Raw genomic sequence first — 19,819 nt, forward strand, 5'->3', positions numbered from 1 at the left:
AGATGCTGAGCCAAGTGTAGATCAAGGATGAAAACAGGCTCACAAAGGGGTCACTTAAGACTTACAGACATGAGCACCAGAACCTCCAATGTCATAGTGTCCTACAATTGACTGTGATGTCACTTGGCCAAGTGAGTAGATAAGGAGACTCTAGTTGACCAAGTGCTCTGATATTACTGCATGAATCACACAGAAGAAACTAAGATGGTGAGAGGCAGACGCTAGTGAAATACATGAGAGATAGGATGAAGGGAAAGATGAAGAGGACATGGAGAAATGACTTTCAGTAAGACAACAATGTCCCAAACATATGGGAAGAGGAAAATAGTTCAGTTTTGTAAACAATGTTCATACTTGGCTAACAGTCAGAGTATACACACACAACATACTATACACACATGCACACCACACCACACCAAACACACACATACTCTCAACCCATGATACTCCTGCCCCATACACACATATTCCTGTCCCCAAAACATGCTGCACATATGCATCCCCCCACACACAATCAGTACATATGCTCACAGAATATATACATATAATTAGACAGCAAAGATGTACATCAAATGAAAAAAGGCAAATTTTCCTAAGACTCTTTCTTCTTTTTCTCATTTCCTAAGACTTTGATGTTATCAGATATGATAAATCCCTCATCAATTCTTCCTGAAAAGAGGCTTAAACCTGAAAGTATTGATAGCTGCCTGCCTCGTTTTACCTGCTCTTGTGGCATTCTCCTTAATCTTGGCTTCTGCTATGTTCAAACTCTTTATCAATCCTCTCTACAAACAGCAAAGGTCTCAGTAAAGTGTGGGTCATTAGAGATGCACTGCATGGCTGTCAGGGATTGTTGAGGGTGTCTGTGTCTCGTTCCAAGTTTAAGTGAGGACACTGTCATTAAATCTAAGCCAAAGGAGTAAATCCTAAAGTTTCGCAATTCCGGAGTCACCAGCATCTGTTGGAAATTGGTCTTCTTGTTTGTTCAAATAAATGACTTATGTAGCAGCCCAAAAATGAACCACTCTGTGAGCTTTGGCACGGGTGCGCGTGCATGCGTGCACACACACTTACACACACACAGTAACAACAACAAAAAGCACACTAGATCTACTGATTTCTCAGGTGGCCATAATGTCTGCTGGAAATTTTTTCTCATCTAACCAGCCCACTCCTCCTTCCCTGGGAAGAAAGAGCATCCAAGAACATTTCTCTAAAAAGAAGTCTGGCTAAAGTCGGGCTAAGGATGTGCGGGATGCAGGTTTGAGGTAGAAGAGTCCGAGCGAAAGATCATTCCTGTGACTATCATCCTCAAGGCCTTGCGAAACCAAGGGTAGAACATGCCATAGATGATGGGATTGAAAGTGGAATTAAAATAACCTAGCCAGAGGAAAACATTATACAAATCTTCCGGGGTTGTAAAATCAATGAAAGGGTCTATGATTGTCAAGACAAAAAATGGCAGCCAGCACAACACAAACACTCCCATGACGATGCTTAAGGTCTTGGTGGCCTTGTTTTCCTTTTTGGAGGTGACCTTCACTTTGCTTTCTGAGATGGCCTGTTTTGTCCCAGGACCTGTGCCAATCTGCCTGGCATGCTTCCGGGCCACTGTGAAAATGTGTATGTAAATCCCCACCATGACCGTCCCAGGCAGGAAAAAGGCTATGAAGGAAGCTAGCACCCCCCAGAGCTTGTTAAATACCAACACACAGAGACCTGTACAGTCAGCAGCTGCAACAAAGTCCTCGACACCGATCAGATTTAATTCAGAGAATACCAAACCAAAGGCAAAAAGGATGGGAATTGACCAACTGACAAGTAGAAAGACCTCTATGACAGGGATGGTGATTTTGGTGACATAGTGCAGGGGGTCACACACGGCATAGTAGCGGTCAACTGAGATGAAGCAGAGGTGGAAAATGGAGGTGGTGCAGAACATGATGTCACAGCAGCTGTGAACTTTGCAAAAGAGGTCTCCAAAATACCAGCAGGACTGGATGGACCTGATCATGCTGAAAGGCATGACCACACAGCTCAACAGGAAGTCCGTGGTGGCCATAGAGAGAATAAGGAAGTTGGTTGGGGAGTGGAGCTGTTTGAAGTGGGCAACAGAAATGATCACGACCATGTTTCCAAGCATGGTTGTCACTATTGCTCCAATCATGACAAGGTACATGGCGCAGACAACGTATGTGGGCCTTGCCTTCATAGGGCAGGAATTGTTTGTCGCAGCAAAGCAAAACTGTGCTTCTGGGGGGCTCCAGAGGTCAGGCACACTCATTGCCTTTGTCTTGTGGGTAGTATGTGTCCTTTTCTTAAGAGCTGTGTTTCTTTCTGTGAAGAAAAAAAGAAAAAGAGCAATAAAACTCTTGGCAGGGCCATTGTCCATAGAATCTTAGCTAGCCTGCAAGTCTGAACCAACTTGGAAGTCACTAGGAACCAGGAATGTTTTCTTCAAACCTCATGTGTGTTATGAATCATTTTGGATCTTTCCAAAATGTGGACTATGATTCTGAAGTGGGAGGCCGCAAGTTTGCATTCTGACTAGCTCTCAGGAGATGACAACAATATTAGTTTGAGGCCACACCCGAGTAGGAAAGCAACTGAAAAATCTTGAATTGATACTGTTATCCAACACCCATACATCCCAGATAGAAGCATATGCCATCTTATTAATTTAATAGACCTAATTCCATACTCTGATCAAGAATTTTTCTTATGCAGTTCTATTAACCTATTTTCTATATTAAAGCCCACCTGAGAATGATCAAGCGTTGTAGAATTGTAAATCAGATTAAATGATGATTCTAACCCACAGTTGTGCTGTTTCTTTTGCACCTGCCACAAATGCTTCTGCCTCTGCCCATGAGAAGCATGTCTCTTTGTAATGTGAAAAATAGAGTCTGCAGAACTTAGAGGAAAAGTGTGGTCAACATTGCAAGATTGTACATCAGTAATAAGCAAAATGTAGAAAAATGACTAAAATAACAGACTCCATAAATCTCATGGGCTCTCGCTTCTTTTAGCATTTGCATTCAGGAAGTAGAGTTGTGGTTGAGGATCTGCAGGGAGACCAGTTCCAAGTTTCCAATTGTTAACAAATCTAACATATGGGTATATGTTGTTTAACCTGTCGTGTTATAACTTTAATAAGCTGAAAACAATGGGGCTGACTCACCCAGGCTTTAGCACGGGGTTGTTTTTCCATTGATCACACTGGACACGTCTTTTCAATAGCCAATAGCAAGCATTTGTGAGATCAAAAACCAAACTGAAGAAATGGACTTTGGCCTGAGAACAGACTAAAACTCACTGACCCCGTGGGAAAGTGAACACACAAATGCATCCTGAACCACGATTACATGAAGAAGGCGGTACTAAGAACACAGCAGGTTTGACATGGGGATTTTTATCATTGGCTGTGATGCTTCAGCAACCGTTTCCAGGGTCTGTGCATTGTTTGACATATTACTGCTATAGCACATTTTATTAGCTTTAGATATAGAAATTTTACTCTTAAGGTTAGCATTGATTTCTTTTTTAATTGTATCTACTAATATTGCAATTAAAGTGAAGTTGAGAAATTAAGCAGTAGCAAGTCAACTATAAGACAGGAAAACATTTATAAAGCTCCACACAACACAATCAGATCCACAGCACAGATTATTTGATTACATATCACTTTGGCTCCCAAACTGTGAGACTAAAAAAAATAATAAAATCTTAAACACCCAGTTACTTCATTGAATAAGTTAACTTTCCCAGGTGGTTGTGACAAACACGTTTAAACCCAACACTCAGGAGGCAGGGGCAGGTGGAGATCTGTGAGTTAAAGGCCAGCTTAGTCTACACAGTGAGTGTTCTAAGACAGCTTGGATTGTTACAGAGAGAAACCCTGTCTCAAAAGACCAAGCCAAAAAAAAAAAATTTTTTTTTTTTAAAGACTAACTTTAGAGATAACCAAGAATCACAAAACCCCTTGGGCATTTCCCACTCCTGCTTATTCACCAAAATTTCTTTTCCCAAATGTAATTGTACGATCTCCAACATGTCACTGTATGGTTATTAAAGTTTTAAGTTTCAGTTTTGTCAGGCTAATGCTGAATTCAGGGAGCAGGCAAAAGCACCTTGACCTGAGTACTGCTGTTTTGACTTCGGACTCCATTTTACCTGTAGGTGAAACAAAACTCAGGACCCAAAGCCCAAGGAGAGCTGGGAACCCGCCAATAACTGACCCACTTCCTCCTTAAGCCACAGAAATAGTAGTTACACATTTGGAAGGAGCCAGTGAATCTTACTGGTGGGAGGGAAAAGCTTGCATTGTATGTTGGTTGACAACAATGGAACGTTCAAGGAAGCCTCTAACCTCTAAATCCTGATTGATGCAAATTGTAACTGTAACTGGGCACCAAATGTTTATGATCTCTTTTAGGCTTAAATTCTCGATTCATCTGGCATTTGGAGTCGCAGTTCACCTGCTAAGTCTGTCCTGCAGCCCTGATCCATCAGCCCCCTGTGCTTTCCTCCCTCTTTTGTGCTGCCCTGCATTAAATCTTGTTTTGCAGTAACCTCTGGGTCTGCTTGGATTGATTTGGAGCCTTGGGCCATAACAAAACCACAGAAAACCGAACTTGCCCCGCGGTAGTAAAGTATATTTTTGAGAGGGGAGGGGTCCAAACCAAACCAAGATTGTAAGCATGTTTTGTGAGTACTCTAACAGTGAACTGCACCCCAGTTCCGGAGGGCGGGGGGCTCTTAAAAAGTGTAACGAAACACTTCTAGCAGCTACCAGTATCTGCTCTCATTGCTGTTGCGTAGTTAGCATGTACTAAGGAAATAGCTAAAGGTGCGACTGTGACAGAAGATAGACTAAAATATAATTGCATGTACTTGAGAGATAATTAAACAGATAAACATTAGCTGGAAATAGAAGAAAAAGTAAAACACACCCAGTATTTTAAAATGGTTACCTGAAAGAAGAGCTAAGATAATGTCACTAAATTCCTATCCTGAGCTCCTGGCCAGCAGCTGCAAACACCCATCTGACTGCTGGGTAGTGCTTTGTTATAGCCAAACTGTCAGGGAGGTGAGTAGAGATGAATTTTTGTGTGCAATTTTAAAGCTTGACATGCTAAAGATTCCCCTCCCTAAATTAGTTAAATTTTAACTCAATTTTCAAATTTAAAAAAAATACAAAAATTTTTTTTAAACAATAAAACCTGAAATCCTTCCTAGCCCCACTCTTTCACAATAGGAAGTTACTGCCTTGCTCTTCTTTTAACCCATAACATTTCCCCCTAACTTGAGCAGAAGAGGGGTAAATTATTTACTGTATTTTCTGTTGTCACTCAGGAAAGCATGGGAAATTGTTGGTCATTTTCAGAAGTGGGAAGAAAGATTGGCTAATAATTCTAGAGAGGAGAAAGAAATGTGACTTCTCCGTTCAACGTTGGCTCTGGAGCGAAAAGTCTGCAGACTAATGAAACAGACACAAAGACTGGAATACTGATTTTGAAAATTTAAGATGGACGTGTTGTGCACACTTTTATTCCAGCATTTTGGAGGCTGAGGCAGGAGGACTACAAACTGGAGGCCAGCCTAGAAGACATAGCAAGACTCCATCTCTAAAAACTAGAAAGAAAGCAACATATTGCCCCAAACTGGAAAAAAAAAAATGGGAAAAGACTTCATGTGATGATTTTCCCCAGATATTCAAAGCTTAAATTATATCAAAGTGTATGTATTTCCCACAGTTGAAAGATAGTACTCCACAACCCAATGATAAAAATACATGGGAAAAAAAAAAAAAAACTAGAAGACACATCACATCAGATTTACCAGATATCCTTTTTCTATTTTAACTGTTAGATATCTCAAACATCCTGCTTTGGGGACTATCTGCAAAAGGACTGATTTCTTCATCCCCAGTGCTTCTCACTCCTGCATAGTTTCTTATGTAAGGGAGCATGCAGGGTAACGAGAGATCGGCTCTCTCCATGGCTCTTTAGGGTTACAGTGAGATTTTTGGAATGTCCCAGATTTAGTTTTACAGATCAGTATTCGAAGTGTGGTTCCCCTCTATAGACCAATCATGCACACACACACACACACACACACACACACCACAACGCCACCCAAAACAATCTGAATTTTTTCCCTCTTCTCTCATAATGCAATCTCCATTACTTTACCAGTATTTAGTTCCCTAAGAGGTAATTCAGAGTGACAGCGATTGAACCAAGAGTAGCCAATGTGCCCGTGTCTTACCAAGCGAAGGAGCACCGTGCTCCCTCAGTCTGTCCCTCCTGGCTCATTTCCCACTCTGTAGCAAACACATAGGACACGGGCTCCCACTCCTGGGGCAGCTCCTGGCCGGCTGCTCTGGGCTCTGTATTTAAGCATGAGATGCGCCTCTCGAGGCTGCAACTCCTGTGTCCCCACGGTCTGCAGATGACCCTTTCACCTCCTTCACTCGGCTGCCGGTTGAGATCACAGGAAGCCACCAGAGAAAACACTAGATTTGTGACTGTGGCCTCAGGGGCAAGCCGATTCGATTCGTCTTGCACAAGGTCAAAGGTGGGGAAAGCGGGAAGCGGGAAAGAAGGAGCAGAGAAACATTGATGGAGACAGAGAAGGAGAAAATCATCCCAGAAATGTTCACCTTACCTCTTGTGCTAGATTGTTTGTTTTTAATCTAGATGCTAAATTATGGGTCTTTTTCAAACATGTGCTTTAATTATGTGTCTGGGGGGAGGGGTATGTGTGCAGGAGTGCAGTGCCCTGAGGTCAGAGACTTAACGTTTCCCTGGATCTGGAGTTGCAGGCAATAGTGAGCACACTGATGTTGGTTGCAGGGAAATACACTCGGCTCCTCTGCTTGAGCAGTGTGCACTCCTAATCTCTGGACCAGGCCATCTCTCCAGCCTCCATTGACTCTTTGAAACGAGGTGTAGCTGTGCAGTTCTGGCTGACCTGAAACTTGCTAGGTAGAGTGGGCAGGCCTCTAGCTTGTCAGCAACAGAAAATACATCGCCGTCAATTCTTCACAGAGGAATTTACTTTGTAAACATCATGTGGCTGGATGTTTTTAACACACCTATATTCCTAATATTACGGAAGCAAAACAGGAGGATTGCTACAAGCTGCCAGCCTGGGCAATATAAGGAAACACATGTCTTTTGAAAAATAAAAACAGAATGACAGAGGAAGAGGAGGGTCTAGTCACAGCTCAGTGGTAGAGGTCTGCCTTGCACACAGGAATCCTGACTCTGATGATCTCAGCATGCCCCGACAAGGACACATGAAATGGGACAAGTCCGTCACGATATGGATAACTTCATAATTGCTGGGGAACGTGACTCCATTAGAATTCTGTACATTGTTCCAAATCATTTCCATTATTCACTGAGACCTCAAAATTATTCAAACTCAGCTTAAACATTTCTTTTAAAAAATAGAATCAAATTTTTCATATCTAAACTAAATTGTTCAAAATTAACTTTATTGCTTTCTCTGAGAAATTCACTCATGAACACAAACATGAGAGATGATAGCATGGCTGGAAATGCTGAGATTTGATTGATGTGCTCAGCTGGGATGATTTATGTGCTCACTTGGGATGACAAGACTCATCTTACCACACTTTTCAAATGGAGAACACATAAATGTGTAATGTAGAGCTATTTTTTGAAATGTGCGTTAGTGTGTATTCGTGGGTGTGTGAAAGAGAGAGAGAAAGAGAGACGCGTGAGTGTGTATGTAAGTGTGTGGCGGTGCCAGGCTCGTGCCCCTGTATCCGGTGTGAAGGTCAGAGTGCAATCTCAGCTGTTGTCCTTCACCTTTCCGCTTGTTTAAGATGGGTCTCTCTGGGCTGGCTGACCCTTGAGCTCCTGTCTCTGTCTCCCACTTCCTGAAAGACCCCTGAGCTGTTCCATGTGGGTTTTGCTTGGGCCCTAGAGACCCAAGCTCAGATTGTCAGGCACTTACACTAAGCCATCTCCCAGGCCTGGTTTTACTAATTTTGATATTTTCAATAGTGTGCAGTCATAAAAACAGAAAGGAAAGTAATATTTTAAAAGCAGTTAAGCTCAGAACGAGTTTTAAGTTCTCTTAGAGAATCTAAACGGCAAAGACAGAGCAGAACAAAGGTTAGCAGTTGGAAACTTCTCCTGCCGGGGACTGTAAAACCAGCTGAGATGAGGCTGTTAGCTGGTTCCACAGGAGCTAGTTGGAGCCCCCTATAGAGGTGAATTCTTGCTATCCAATAGTTGCTCATATTGTTACTTTTGTATAAATTATTTTACCTAAATATTATTTTATCTAACAATATTATCTAATAATATTATTTTATCTAGCAATGATTTAAGTGTGCATGCCTCTACCCACCCCCCACACATATATATATATATATACCTACATAAATAAATAAATCAATTTTAAAAAGTTAAATGCAGGTTTATTGAAAAGATTCCCTAAAATTACCTTTAGGCTATCTGCATAATGTATATGAAAGACAAGTTTATTTTGTAGCTATATTTATTGCTCCTTTCAAGATGTCTTACTATGTACATATAAATATTCTAAAAACTAAAAAAAAAGGAACCTCTGACCTAAACATTTGTGATAAGGTATATTTAATATATATCTACACTGATATCTAAAAATGTATTGTCTTTTCTTTGCATTTCTGTACCAACTCTTCTCAGTTGTTGATCTTCTCTCTAAAATCAGAAACACAAAATGAATGGTAAAGCATAAAAATATTACTTAAAATAAAGAAACAATAAATAGAGAGATATGGAATAAAATTAAGTTAAGAGACAAAATCAAGATGAAAGTATAGTTTTGCGCTTTACTGAGTGAGGTAAGCCAGACCCAAAAAGAGGAATATGGTATGTATTCACTCATAAGTGGATTCTAGCCATAATTAAAGGTCTTTGAGCCTATTATTCGAGATCCTAGAGAAGCTAAATAAGAAGGTGAACCTGAAGAAAATCATGTACTTATCCTCCTGGAGAATGGAAATAGACAAGAGTCCCAGGTAACCTCGGGTGCATGGGGGGGTGGGAGGGTTGTTGGAAGGGGAGAGGGTTAGAGAGAAGGGAGTAGGGGAGGAATGGGGAAAACTCGGGGGACTGGGATGGGGGGAGGGAGGAAGGATGGATATGGGATCAGGGAAGAATATATCTCAACTAAGGGAGTCATTTTAGGGTTTACATGAGACTTGATTATAAATGGGATCCCAGGTCCAAGGAGAGATCCCTAGATTGTTCTCTGGACAGAGGAGAGGGTGCCTGAACCAGCCTTGGCCTATAACCATACTGATGAATATTTTGCTTATCACCATAGAACCTTCATCTGGCGATGGATGGAGATAGAGACAGAGACCCACATTGGAACACTGGACTTAACTCCCTAGGTCCAAATGAGAAGCAGAAGGAAAGAGAACGTGAGCAAAGAAGGCAAGACCAGAGGGAACCTTCATCCGACGATGGATGGCGATACAGACTGAGACTCACATTGGAGCACCGGACTGAGCCCCCCATGGTCCAAATGAGGAGCAGAAGGAGGAAGAACATGAAAAAGGAAATCAGGACCGCGAGGGATGCGATCACCCACTGATACAAGGGGACTGATCTAATGAGAGTTCACCAAGGCCAGTTGACTGGGACTGAGCGAGCACGTGATCCAGCCAGATTCTCTGAATGAGGCCGGATTCTCTGAATGTGGCTGGCCCGGAGTCTTTCTGAAAAGCCATTGACAATGACACTGGGACTTGTTTCCTCTGCATATACTGGCTTTTTGGGATCCAGTCTGTTTGGATACTCACCTTCCTGGACCTGGAGGGAGGGAGGAGGAACTTGAACTTCCCACAGGGCAGGAAGCCCTGACTGCTCTTAGGGATGGAGAGGGAGGAGGAGGGGGTGTGGGGGGAGTGGGAGGGTGTTAGGAGGAGGGGCAGAAATGGAAACTTTTATAATTTAATAAACTTTGAATTTAAAAAAAAAAGAAAGTATAGTTTTGGAAAGCAAACAAAAAGCTCAGATATCATCAGGAACCAGAAACTGAATGCTTCAACAATTTTAGTAAGATTTTTCTCTTACACTTAACAAGCAGCTATAAATTGCATACACATTTTAAAGGGATCAGGTCAATCTTATTATAAAGAAAGAGCAACCATGCAGTATCGTCAACGAATTGGAGTAAAATAAGTTTCAAAAATCAAATTACCAGCAGGGTGTGATGTCACATACCTTTAATCCCAGTACTCATGAGATCCAGACCAGCCTGGTCTATAGAGTGAGTTCCAGGACGTCCAGGGCTACACAGTTGGTGTGGGACAATTCTGTATTCTGTCAATTATGTTTCAAATAAGCACTGATTAGTCAGTAACCAGGAAGGAAGTATAAGTGGGACAACCAGATAGGAAGTAGAGGTGGGGCAATAAGAACAGGAGAATTCTGGGAAGCAGGAAGCTCCCTCTGCAGTCCTGCCCAGATCACAGAAGAAGCAGGATGTGACCTGCCTCACTGAAAAAGGTATTGAGCTATATGGCTAACATAGACAAGAATAATAGGTTAACATAAGTTGTAAGAGTTAATAAGAAGCCTGAGCTAATGGGTCAATCAGTTTATAGCTTATGTAGACCTCTGTGTGATTTTCTTTGGGACCTTACTGGCTGTGAAAACTGGGCAGGACAAAAACCCCAACAAGCAGGCCCTCTTGCTACACACAGTGAGACTCTGTCTGAAGAAACTAAAGCAAAACAAAACAAAAAATCAAAGTACAAAGCACTGACTGACAGATTCCTTAAGGATTCCTCATGTAAGAATTCTATATACAAGAATGTCTGCTGCAGAAAGAGATCAGAAGCAACAAGCAGTTAAATAGAATATGAGACATTCAAAAACAAAACATTACACAATCTTAAAAACACAGTTTGCTGGGTGGTGGTGACACAAGCCTTTAATCCCCACACTTGGGAGGCAAAGGCAAGAGGATCTCAGTGAGTTCAAAAATCAGTCTTGTCTACCAAGTGAGTTCCAGGACAGCCAGGAATGTTGCACAGGGAAACCCTGTCTCAAAAAAACAAAACACAAAAACAAAAACAAACTCCACACAGATTTCTGTTTACTTATATATAATAAATCTCTGAGATATAATACTGTATGAAGCAACCAAGATAAAGAACAAAATAAATGTTATTTAACCATTTTTAAAGTATAGGAACAATGTTTTCACTCATGATGGCTTATGATTATTCCTATGTTTATTACATATCTGTAAGGTGTGTCTGTCTCTAACTATTCCTGTATTTAATACATATCTGTAAGGTGTGAGTGCATCTGACTATTCTTGTGTTTATTACATATCTGTAAGGTGTGTCTTCCCTGACTGTTCCTGTGTTTATTACACATCTGTAAGGCCTGTCTGCCCTGAGGAAGTAATCTGGAGGACCAGGACAGTGGATAATGGACAGATTTTCTCTTTAGCACACAGGCTTCAGTCATTTTGAACTTATGATGCACATGTATTAGATTTCAAAAAAAATCACATTTTTGAAAAATCTCCATTTTGACATTTTTATTCACTTAAACCAGACTTAGTTTAATTTAAAATTTTATGGTTATGAAATGTATCTAAAGAACCCTTTTATTCACATTTGCAAAGACTCCAAAGTACAAGAAAAAAAGCACACAACATTTTGAAGTCCTGAAACCTATAGGACAATATAATTATTAAGACTCTCAAAGTAGCATATTTCTAAGTCATCAGTTCAAAAGTATCATCTAAGCTTGAGCATGGATTTATAATGCACTAGTTTTCCAATTAAATGATCAAAAACAGAACATAAACATTTTAATCTGAAAAATACAAATAAAATGTTAAGTCAGTAACTAGGCTATGATTACATTTAAAGTGGTTTTCAAAAAAAATCACAAATGTATAACTAGACATTCCATTTATAAGCTAAAGATGTATTAAATGAAACTTTATGGAAAAGCTACATTTTCTAATATTGTTTTATAAGTGAAGTCTTAATTTTAAAAGCCAAAATTACCTTGAGGAATCTTTATTTACACTTATACAACAGGAATATTGGAAGTTTCTATGTGTAAATGGATCTCACATGGAAGAGGGTTGTAGCAAACAGAAAAGAAGGGTGAGGGTTTCACAGATGGGAAGTGAGCAGGTCGCTTTAGAGAAAGAGGACACAAGGAAGTCCGCCTTGCACAGAACTGTAGGTACACAGGTCTTTCCCCCTTTTGCTTGAGGTGCTATGCAGGGCCGTTCTTCCTCTGCTTCCTGGTTTCTCTGCTCAGCTGCACCAGCCTGAGGGTGTAGCTTAGAGAGAACTCGCCCTCTCCTGTTATGATAATTTCACCTACAGCCCAATGGTATAGCTTAGAGAGAACTCTCCCTCTTCTGTTATGGTAATTCCACCTGCAAGCAAGGTTCTCACCACAAGCTAGGTTCCTGCCCGCAGCTGCTCTCTGACCCTGGGCATGGCCACCTGACTTCCTCTTTCCCTGATCAGCTGTTCTCTGACCTTGGGCGCGGCCGCCTGATTTTTTTTCTTTGCCTGTTCCTGATGGGGGGGCTGGTGTCCTTCTGCCCCACAGTATATATACCCGACTTATGCTTAATAATGTTGCCATTTGCTCTTTTGGTGAATGAGCCGGTCTCCTGTGTCTGTGGGTTTCAACCCTTAGGATATTAATCCATTCTCGTGGGCTCGGTTCGGGAAAGCGTGCTCACAGAAAAGTGCAGGCAACACAGAACGGGCTCCCTGTGGGAGGACTTTCAAAACTTGCCCTTGGCACAGCGAGAAGCCCAGTTCCTGAGATGTTCCACAGGGAACAAATAGTGCCACCACCCTGCAGCTTGAGGAACATTTAACTATTTACAAAGCCAAACGTAGCCACTGGTTTAAGGGAAACAGCAAGAAACAGTCTGGTACCAAAAGCCAATGGCTGTTTGGCATTCATGCTGGACCAGAGTGGCAATGGAAGGGCCCAGTAGCGGAATTTCCACAGGTGGCTGTGTGGACACCGGATGGCCTGTCCTGAGGACTACGGCCAGCCCTGGGGCAGATTTGCAGGAAGATACCTATGTGGAAAGCTTGGCTCCTTTCACTCATCCTCTACCCACTGACCCCCTCCTCCTGTTTCCCACTGGTAAATGTTATGGAAACCCTGGGCAAAGGGGATCCTTAATGCAATCTGTCTAGGATGGGTGGAGAAGGTCAGAGAGGAAACCAGCACCTATATCGGAGCTAAGGTATTTAAGAGAATTGTGTCAAATAAAGCAGTTCGCTAAGAGCTCTGAAGAATCTTACCAATCTTCCCTTGAATTTCTAAGCACAATTAGACAGAATCCAAAACTGATAGCACTTTAAATTCTTAATTTTGAAGTCAGTCTTCGTCTTGTGGGTATATGACACTTCATATTTCTTCTGTATGGTTTTTTATTGTTGTTTTTTAGCAGTCAGAGATAACTGCACTCTGGATGCAGACTTAATTAGCCAATGAATGTCTCGATTAACCAGTTAAAATCATGGGAAGGAGCTTTGGTAGCTCACAGAGCTGCAGTTGCTGAAACGTCATGGATAGACCAGTGTTTGCCGTGACCTGGTACCTTAGTCACTATTCTACTGCTGTGAAGAGACACCATGACCAAGGCAACTTATAGAAGAAACGGTTTATTGGGGGCTCACAGTTTCAAAGGGCGAGCATGGCAGTAGGCAGCCAGGCATGCCCCTAGAACAGTAGCTGAGAGTTCACATCTTGGTGCACAAGCTCTAGACACAGAGAGAGACCTAACTGGGAATGGCTGGGCTATTGGAAACCCAAAGCCCACCCCCAGTGACACTCCTCCAGCCAGGCCACGCCTCTTAATCCTCTCAAAACAGTTTCACTAACTGTATTAGTTATTAGTTTACTAATACTAATTACTTGGGACCAAGTATTCAAACATGTGGTTTAACAGGGGCATTCTCATTCAAACCACCATACCTGGATTTGTAAGGATCAAAATAGTGTTACTTCCTGTATTTGATTCAGATTCATAGTGGTTTATTTTTTTTCTTAGTGTGCTTCAGGAAAGAGGTTTGCAGTTTCTGAATTGGAAAGAAATATTTTTCCTGACAGGATATGCTCAAGAGCTTTGCGGAACCACGGGTAGAAAAAGCCATGGATGAGGGGGTTGCAAGTAGAGTTGAAATACCCAAGCCAGACCAGAAGATCGAGCACTATGATGGGTGTGGAGTAGTCTAAATACGGGTCAATCAAAACAGCCAGAAAGCAAGGCAACCAACACACTAGAAATACCCCCATGACGATGCCCAGGGTCTTAGCTGCTTTCCTATCCTTTTTCTTAGACAGGTTTTTCCTTGCTTCTCCTTTTGTGTTCTCGGGCATACTGCTGAGGGCTCGAGCATGTCGTTTGGAAACAATAAAAATTTTCCCATAAATACCAACCATGATGGAGCCAGGCGTGAAGAAGCAGGTAGTGAATAGTATCGTCCCCCAAAATTTGTTGAACGTAAGTGCACAGAAATTGAAGCAGGCGACAAGAATCTGGTAGCTCTGCATACCAGAAACATTGGCCTCTGAGAGAACTAAGCCAAAAGAAAAAAGAGCTGGGGCCGCCCAGCAAAAGGCCAGCAGTCTCTTGATCATGGACACCGTCATGGTGGTGGTGTAGTGCAGAGGATAACACACCGCATAAAACCGGTCGATGGCAATGGAGCACAGGTGGAAGATGGAGGTCAGGCTGAGCATCATGTCGAAGCTGGCGTGGAATTTGCAAAAGCTGTCCCCGAAGTACCAACAGCTCTCCACTGATCTCACCATGCTGTAAGGCATGATGACGAAACCCAGCAGGAAGTCCGTGGTTGCCATGGAGAGGATGAGGAAGTTGGTGGGAGAGTGGAGCTGTTTGAAATGTGAGATGGAAATCATTATCACCAAGTTCCCGAAGATGGTGATAACCATGGCTCCCGTCATAAAGGAGTACATTATCACACGGACACGGAAAGAGCGATTGGTGGGAGGGCAGGTTTTGTTCCCAAGCTTTGGACAGCTGGATAAGTCTTCGGGAATGTACACTAGATCCATGGTGTTTTATCCTTCAATTCCTGTCCAGGAGGATGTCGGGATTTCTTCTTCTTTTTTTTTACAAATGATCACAGAGAACTTCACCTGCCACGAGTACTGCAATGTTCGAAGTCTTCTGCATTAATTCACTCTAAATATCAGTAATTCAAAAATTCAAAATTATACCTACTGTGTTTATTTTCCGAGTTAGTTGCCACAAAAGAAAAATGAAAAGCTTCAACTGTTTATACTTCCCTGTGTTGATGTTTTTATTTTTGTCTATCCATTATCCCCTTTACTCATCATGTGTTTCCCTAAATACTGTTTTATTCCTGTAATGAACTGGAAGATTTCCAATAATTTTTTGGTTGACATTTAACATAAGCAACCTCATTCCCAGAACTTGAACTATAGTAACCTTACATATCTCTCACCATAAAAACACTTAATATGCAAGATCTTAAGTCAAACTGCAAAGTTTTTTCCTGTGTATTTGTTCATTAGCTTGAATTCTTCACATGCAAAAATTCTATAGCTATTTTAGGCACCAGAAATAACATATTGTCAAGGAAAACTGTTTATAAGTAATCAGTTTACCACTGGGATATTTTATTTCTCTATTCAAGCTGATAAAGTTAGCAAGTCTGCAGACACATTCATGTGTCCAAAGTCAAATATGTAATGCAAGATGTTTTTCTGCAATTAAAATCTATTGAAAATTTGCTGAACACCTTCATTTCGGCAAAAGACATAGTGACATAGCACTGAACTCCAACTGCATAAGCTAATTTCCTTAGTCTTAAAAATGAAAGTATTGTAAACTATGCTCAAAATAAAAATTGTGAGCCAGAATGCTAACACAGAAAGCAAATGTTTGTGCATCTCACTGAGTAATACAGACACTGCCATTCTCCTAGCCAATTCTCTAATTTCAGGAGCTAGAACTAGCACTAACTATGATTCTCTGTTTATTTCTAGTTCCACAGGCCAGAAAATAATGCTGAGTTCTATAGAACCCATTTAAAAAAGTCTCAAAATACAGAGTGGTGGCTCAGTCCACCACTCCACAGCCTGAGGCAGGAAGGTTGCCAGAATCTCAAACCTGACTGGGCTACATGCTGAGTTCCAGAGAAAAACAGTTCAGAAACAAATACACAGACGAATGAGTCAGTATCTTTAGGCACAACTTCTCAGTTTTAAATTCTGTTTTTACATACAGACTCCAAAACATTCTGAATCTTAAAGGCAATTTTGTCCCAAGAGATTTGTGTTGATTTCTGTTAAATATGCTAAGTTAAAAGCAACAGGGTGATAGGATAAGTTTATGAGTAATTTCATAAACTATATTAATACTTCGTCATAAAGCATGAATGGTGTGAAATGTACTAGGAAAGATAAAGTACATTTATTAAGATTTGTGGCTCGATATTTTCTGTTTCATTCTCTATTGTCAACACTGAAGAAGGCTAGAACAAGAAACACCACGTGAAGATTGCTGCCGAGCTGGCGGTCAGTTGACCATATTCAAGTGTCACACTGACAGCTAAGGTAGAGACAAGGGAAGCATTTCTCCCATAAGTTTACTTTATAACTATGTGTGGGGCTTATACTCATAACATCAAAAATAAAAAGCAGCAACAACTCCCAGTTCATACACTAGCCGTGTTTGTTGACAATGGGCGGGAGTGTATTTTCTGAACAAGTTTTGAAAAGCTGGTAGGTGTAGGCCAATTTTTAGATGCCAGGTGCTTACAAAGAATGGGCTGAGCAGCTTCTGTTCCACAGAGCACGGCAGGAAGGAAGAGAGATTTATAGTGAGCTTTTCTTATAATTTACATGAAATGTTGCTTTGTTTGGAAACTAATAGAGCAGAAATGATATACTAAAACTAAGAGTGGGAGAATGTGTTAGACATGGAGTGAGAAGCAAAGAAGCTATTGAAACATATCTTTCATAAGGATCAGACTTACCTTTTTCGGGGGATGAAGGGGAGAGTCTAGGAAACACGCCTTGACTGACAGGCAGGTCAGTCTGCGGCCCTGCGGGTATATCAAGTGTATATTTCAACATCTGTTTCCATGGAAATTCTGATGTAGGCTCCCCTCCCTTCAGCCCCTCACACTGCACCTTTAATAGTGGTCTCCACACGGTCTCATAGATATCTACTCTAGCCTGGTTGTGGTGATGCATGTCTTTAATTCTAGCGCTCAAGAGGCAGAGAAAGGCAGATCTCTGTGAGTTCAAGACCAGCCTAGTCTACAAAGCTAGTTCCAGGACAGCCTGAACTGCTACACAGACAAACTCTGTTTCAAAGAAAAAAAGGAGAAGAGAAGAAGAAGAAGAAGAAGAAGAAGAAGAAGAAGAAGAAGAAGAAGAAGAAGAAGAAGAAGAAGAAGAAGAAGAAGTCCGAACGATATTATCTTCCAGAAGCCTGTGTGTGTGTCTACGAGTCTGTGTGTCTGTGTGTCTGTGTTTCTGTGTGTGTGTTTGCTTGTTTTCAAGTCAAAGTTTCTCTGTGTAGTCCTGACTCTCCTGAAGCCCTCTATATAGATCAGGCTGCCCTTGAACTCAAAATTCCTCCTGCCACCCAAGTGCTGTAATTAAAGGCAGAGGTTAGATGTTATTTTTTTAAAAAAAAAGTAAACAACAACAACAACAAAACTTCCCCTCTTGGAATTAATCTCACAAAATTATTGATGTAACCAATGAAATTAGAGAGCAGTGAGTCTAGTTCTGACTGTGCCTTGTCTTAAAGTAGATTTCTAAGGAAAAGAGATAGCATTCCATTTACTTGCTAACCCTAATAACACAAAACAAAGCCATCTTTAAGGCAGGAATCACTTGCTAAATTAAATAGTAAAAAGCTAGCTCCAACACATCATTGTAACCTAATTAGTAAAGCACTCTGACTCATGGCATTCAGCAATCTGTCTTAGAAAATATTAAGATAATTGAACAACAGAAAACACTGTTTAAAACATAGCAAACGAACCCTTTCTTCCTGCCTCTCCCTCAAATACAAACAAATCCCAGACAACAGCAAAAATTTTGGTCATCTGAAAGTTTTCAAACTACTTGCCCCAAATCCTTCTTTTATATTGTTCTATTTTGCTTTGGGGACAGGGTCTTACTCTGTAATGAGAGCTGGTTTGATACCCAGGGCAGCCTCCTTCTTCAGCCTCCTTAATGCTGGGATCACAGACAAAAATTACTACAGCCAGCATACCAAGCATCTGTTTGGTTCATTGCATGGCCCCAGCTATTCCACACGTATGAAATACCTCAGATCTTGAAGTAGCCACTGCAGCTGCACAGGAGGAACAGTATTAAAATCTAGCTCTCCTGGTCCCTTTTCCAGTGAACCTCCTTCATCACTTTCTGTCTGATTTATTACTGTTTTATCTGGGCAGCAAAAGTATTTATGGCCTCAGTCTGTCAAAATAAAAGTAATCTGTAAGCCAGTCCTGTTCTCACTTCCTGGAAACGAACTTGAAACGAAAAATCAGGCCATTCCCCGAAAGAAGCATTGTTGGGAGCCACCTGGAGGCACAGGTGGTCCTGCAGTTTGGAGGTAGCCACGTGGGGCTGAGCAACCCTGCCTGCACCCTTGCCTGCACATGCTCAGACCAGCAGAATGGCATTAACCAATCAGGACAGCGTTCAAGCTGCTCCACCGTTTAAAAGCAGATGCCTCGGGACCCTACTTCCTCTCTCTAAGCTTTCTCTCGTCCCTGCTCTATCGTCCCTTCCCCCAATTTTCCTCAAGGGAATGCTCCAAATAAAGATGTGACCAGAGAAGGAATTCTCGTTTTTGGTGGGGTTCATTCCTGCTGGACAGGATGGCGCCCCGCAACTGGTGCTCGAAACTCCGGGACGCTGAGGGACCCTGACAACTACGCCGGGGGACCCTGAGAAAGCCCGGGAGAAAAAGCCAAGATCAGACACCAGCACAGAGAGCCTTGAATTTCAGAACTCTGAGAACATGGAGCGGTGAGTGACGTCGGTTGAAATCCCCAGAAAGGGGAGGAAAAGAAATGTAAAAAGGAATTTCAAAGGATAGGCCTAAATAGAAAAGAAAAAAAAAAAAATCAAAGTTAAGGTATCTGAAAGAAGGTACAGAAAGCAACGGGGAAGAAAAATCCCTTAAGTTCAGTGCAGGAGGAATGTAAACAGCAGCAAAAAAGGCGAGGTAACTAAGGCGGGACTTTGAGGACGATGGGGTACGGGAGACCGCGGCTTCCGCTCCCTCTCTGTCCACCTGCGTACTCGCTGTTAGAGACTGGAGGCAACAGTCTCGTAGGGAGGCGAGTTTGATCACTGCCTTCCCTATTCTTAAAGAGCCACAGAGCTTTTGGAGGTGATTTTCGCCTAATTTTGTTAGAGAGCTCAGTCTCTGGCTCTCACGTACAAAAAACTTTAATTTTTTGACTGAGAAAGACAAGCTGCTTGATCGTGCTGAGAGTGCTGGCGGCAGCCGGCCCGCCTTTGAGCGGTAATGCCTGATTAAAAACACGGAAGTGGGCCAGGCACGGTGGTGCACACCTGTAATCCCAGCTACTCAGGAGGGAGACGCAAAATTGCACTCTCCAGTGCTAGCTCGTTCGGGAGGCATGGCCATGCTAACCAGTTGCTGGCGGGAAATTTGCTGGAGTCCGCAGAGGCCTGCGAATAGCCAGGTCGCGGGCGGGCTAAAGTCCGTGTGACATCAGAGGCCTTCT

At 42.0% G+C, this 19,819-nt stretch overlaps 2 protein-coding genes across 4 annotated transcripts; both read right to left on the bottom strand.

The window, feature by feature from the left end:
- Positions 1-1,240: 1,240 nt before the first annotated feature.
- On the bottom strand, positions 1,241-18,439 carry LOC125394525 (trace amine-associated receptor 4). Of its 2 annotated transcripts, none has more exons than XM_085689320.2 (3): positions 18,383-18,439; positions 17,072-17,140; positions 1,241-2,337 (listed from the first exon to the last, which is right to left on the bottom strand). In XM_085689320.2, exon 3 carries the CDS (start codon positions 2,282-2,284, stop codon positions 1,241-1,243), a length of 1,044 nt encoding a protein of 347 aa, XP_085545446.2. In that variant the 5' UTR covers positions 2,285-2,337; positions 17,072-17,140; positions 18,383-18,439. The 2 variants fall into 2 exon arrangements, with proteins under 2 accessions (XP_085545446.2, XP_085545448.2); XM_085689322.2 differs by lacking the exon at positions 18,383-18,439 and adding an exon at positions 18,233-18,293.
- Positions 11,572-18,451, bottom strand: LOC125394526 (trace amine-associated receptor 3). Of its 2 annotated transcripts, none has more exons than XM_087911424.1 (4): positions 18,383-18,451; positions 17,072-17,140; positions 13,959-15,206; positions 11,572-13,924 (listed from the first exon to the last, which is right to left on the bottom strand). In XM_087911424.1, exon 3 carries the CDS (start codon positions 15,120-15,122, stop codon positions 14,091-14,093), a length of 1,032 nt encoding a protein of 343 aa, XP_087767550.1. In that variant the 5' UTR covers positions 15,123-15,206; positions 17,072-17,140; positions 18,383-18,451; the 3' UTR covers positions 11,572-13,924; positions 13,959-14,090. The 2 variants fall into 2 exon arrangements, with proteins under 2 accessions (XP_087767550.1, XP_087767549.1); XM_087911423.1 differs by having other exon boundaries at positions 13,959-15,252.
- Positions 18,452-19,819: the final 1,368 nt, after the last annotated feature.

The sequence above is a fragment of the Myodes glareolus genome, chromosome 1, assembly GCF_982192425.1.
Source record: "Myodes glareolus chromosome 1, mMyoGla1.1, whole genome shotgun sequence".
In the NCBI taxonomy this organism is placed as follows: domain Eukaryota; kingdom Metazoa; phylum Chordata; class Mammalia; order Rodentia; family Cricetidae; genus Myodes; species Myodes glareolus.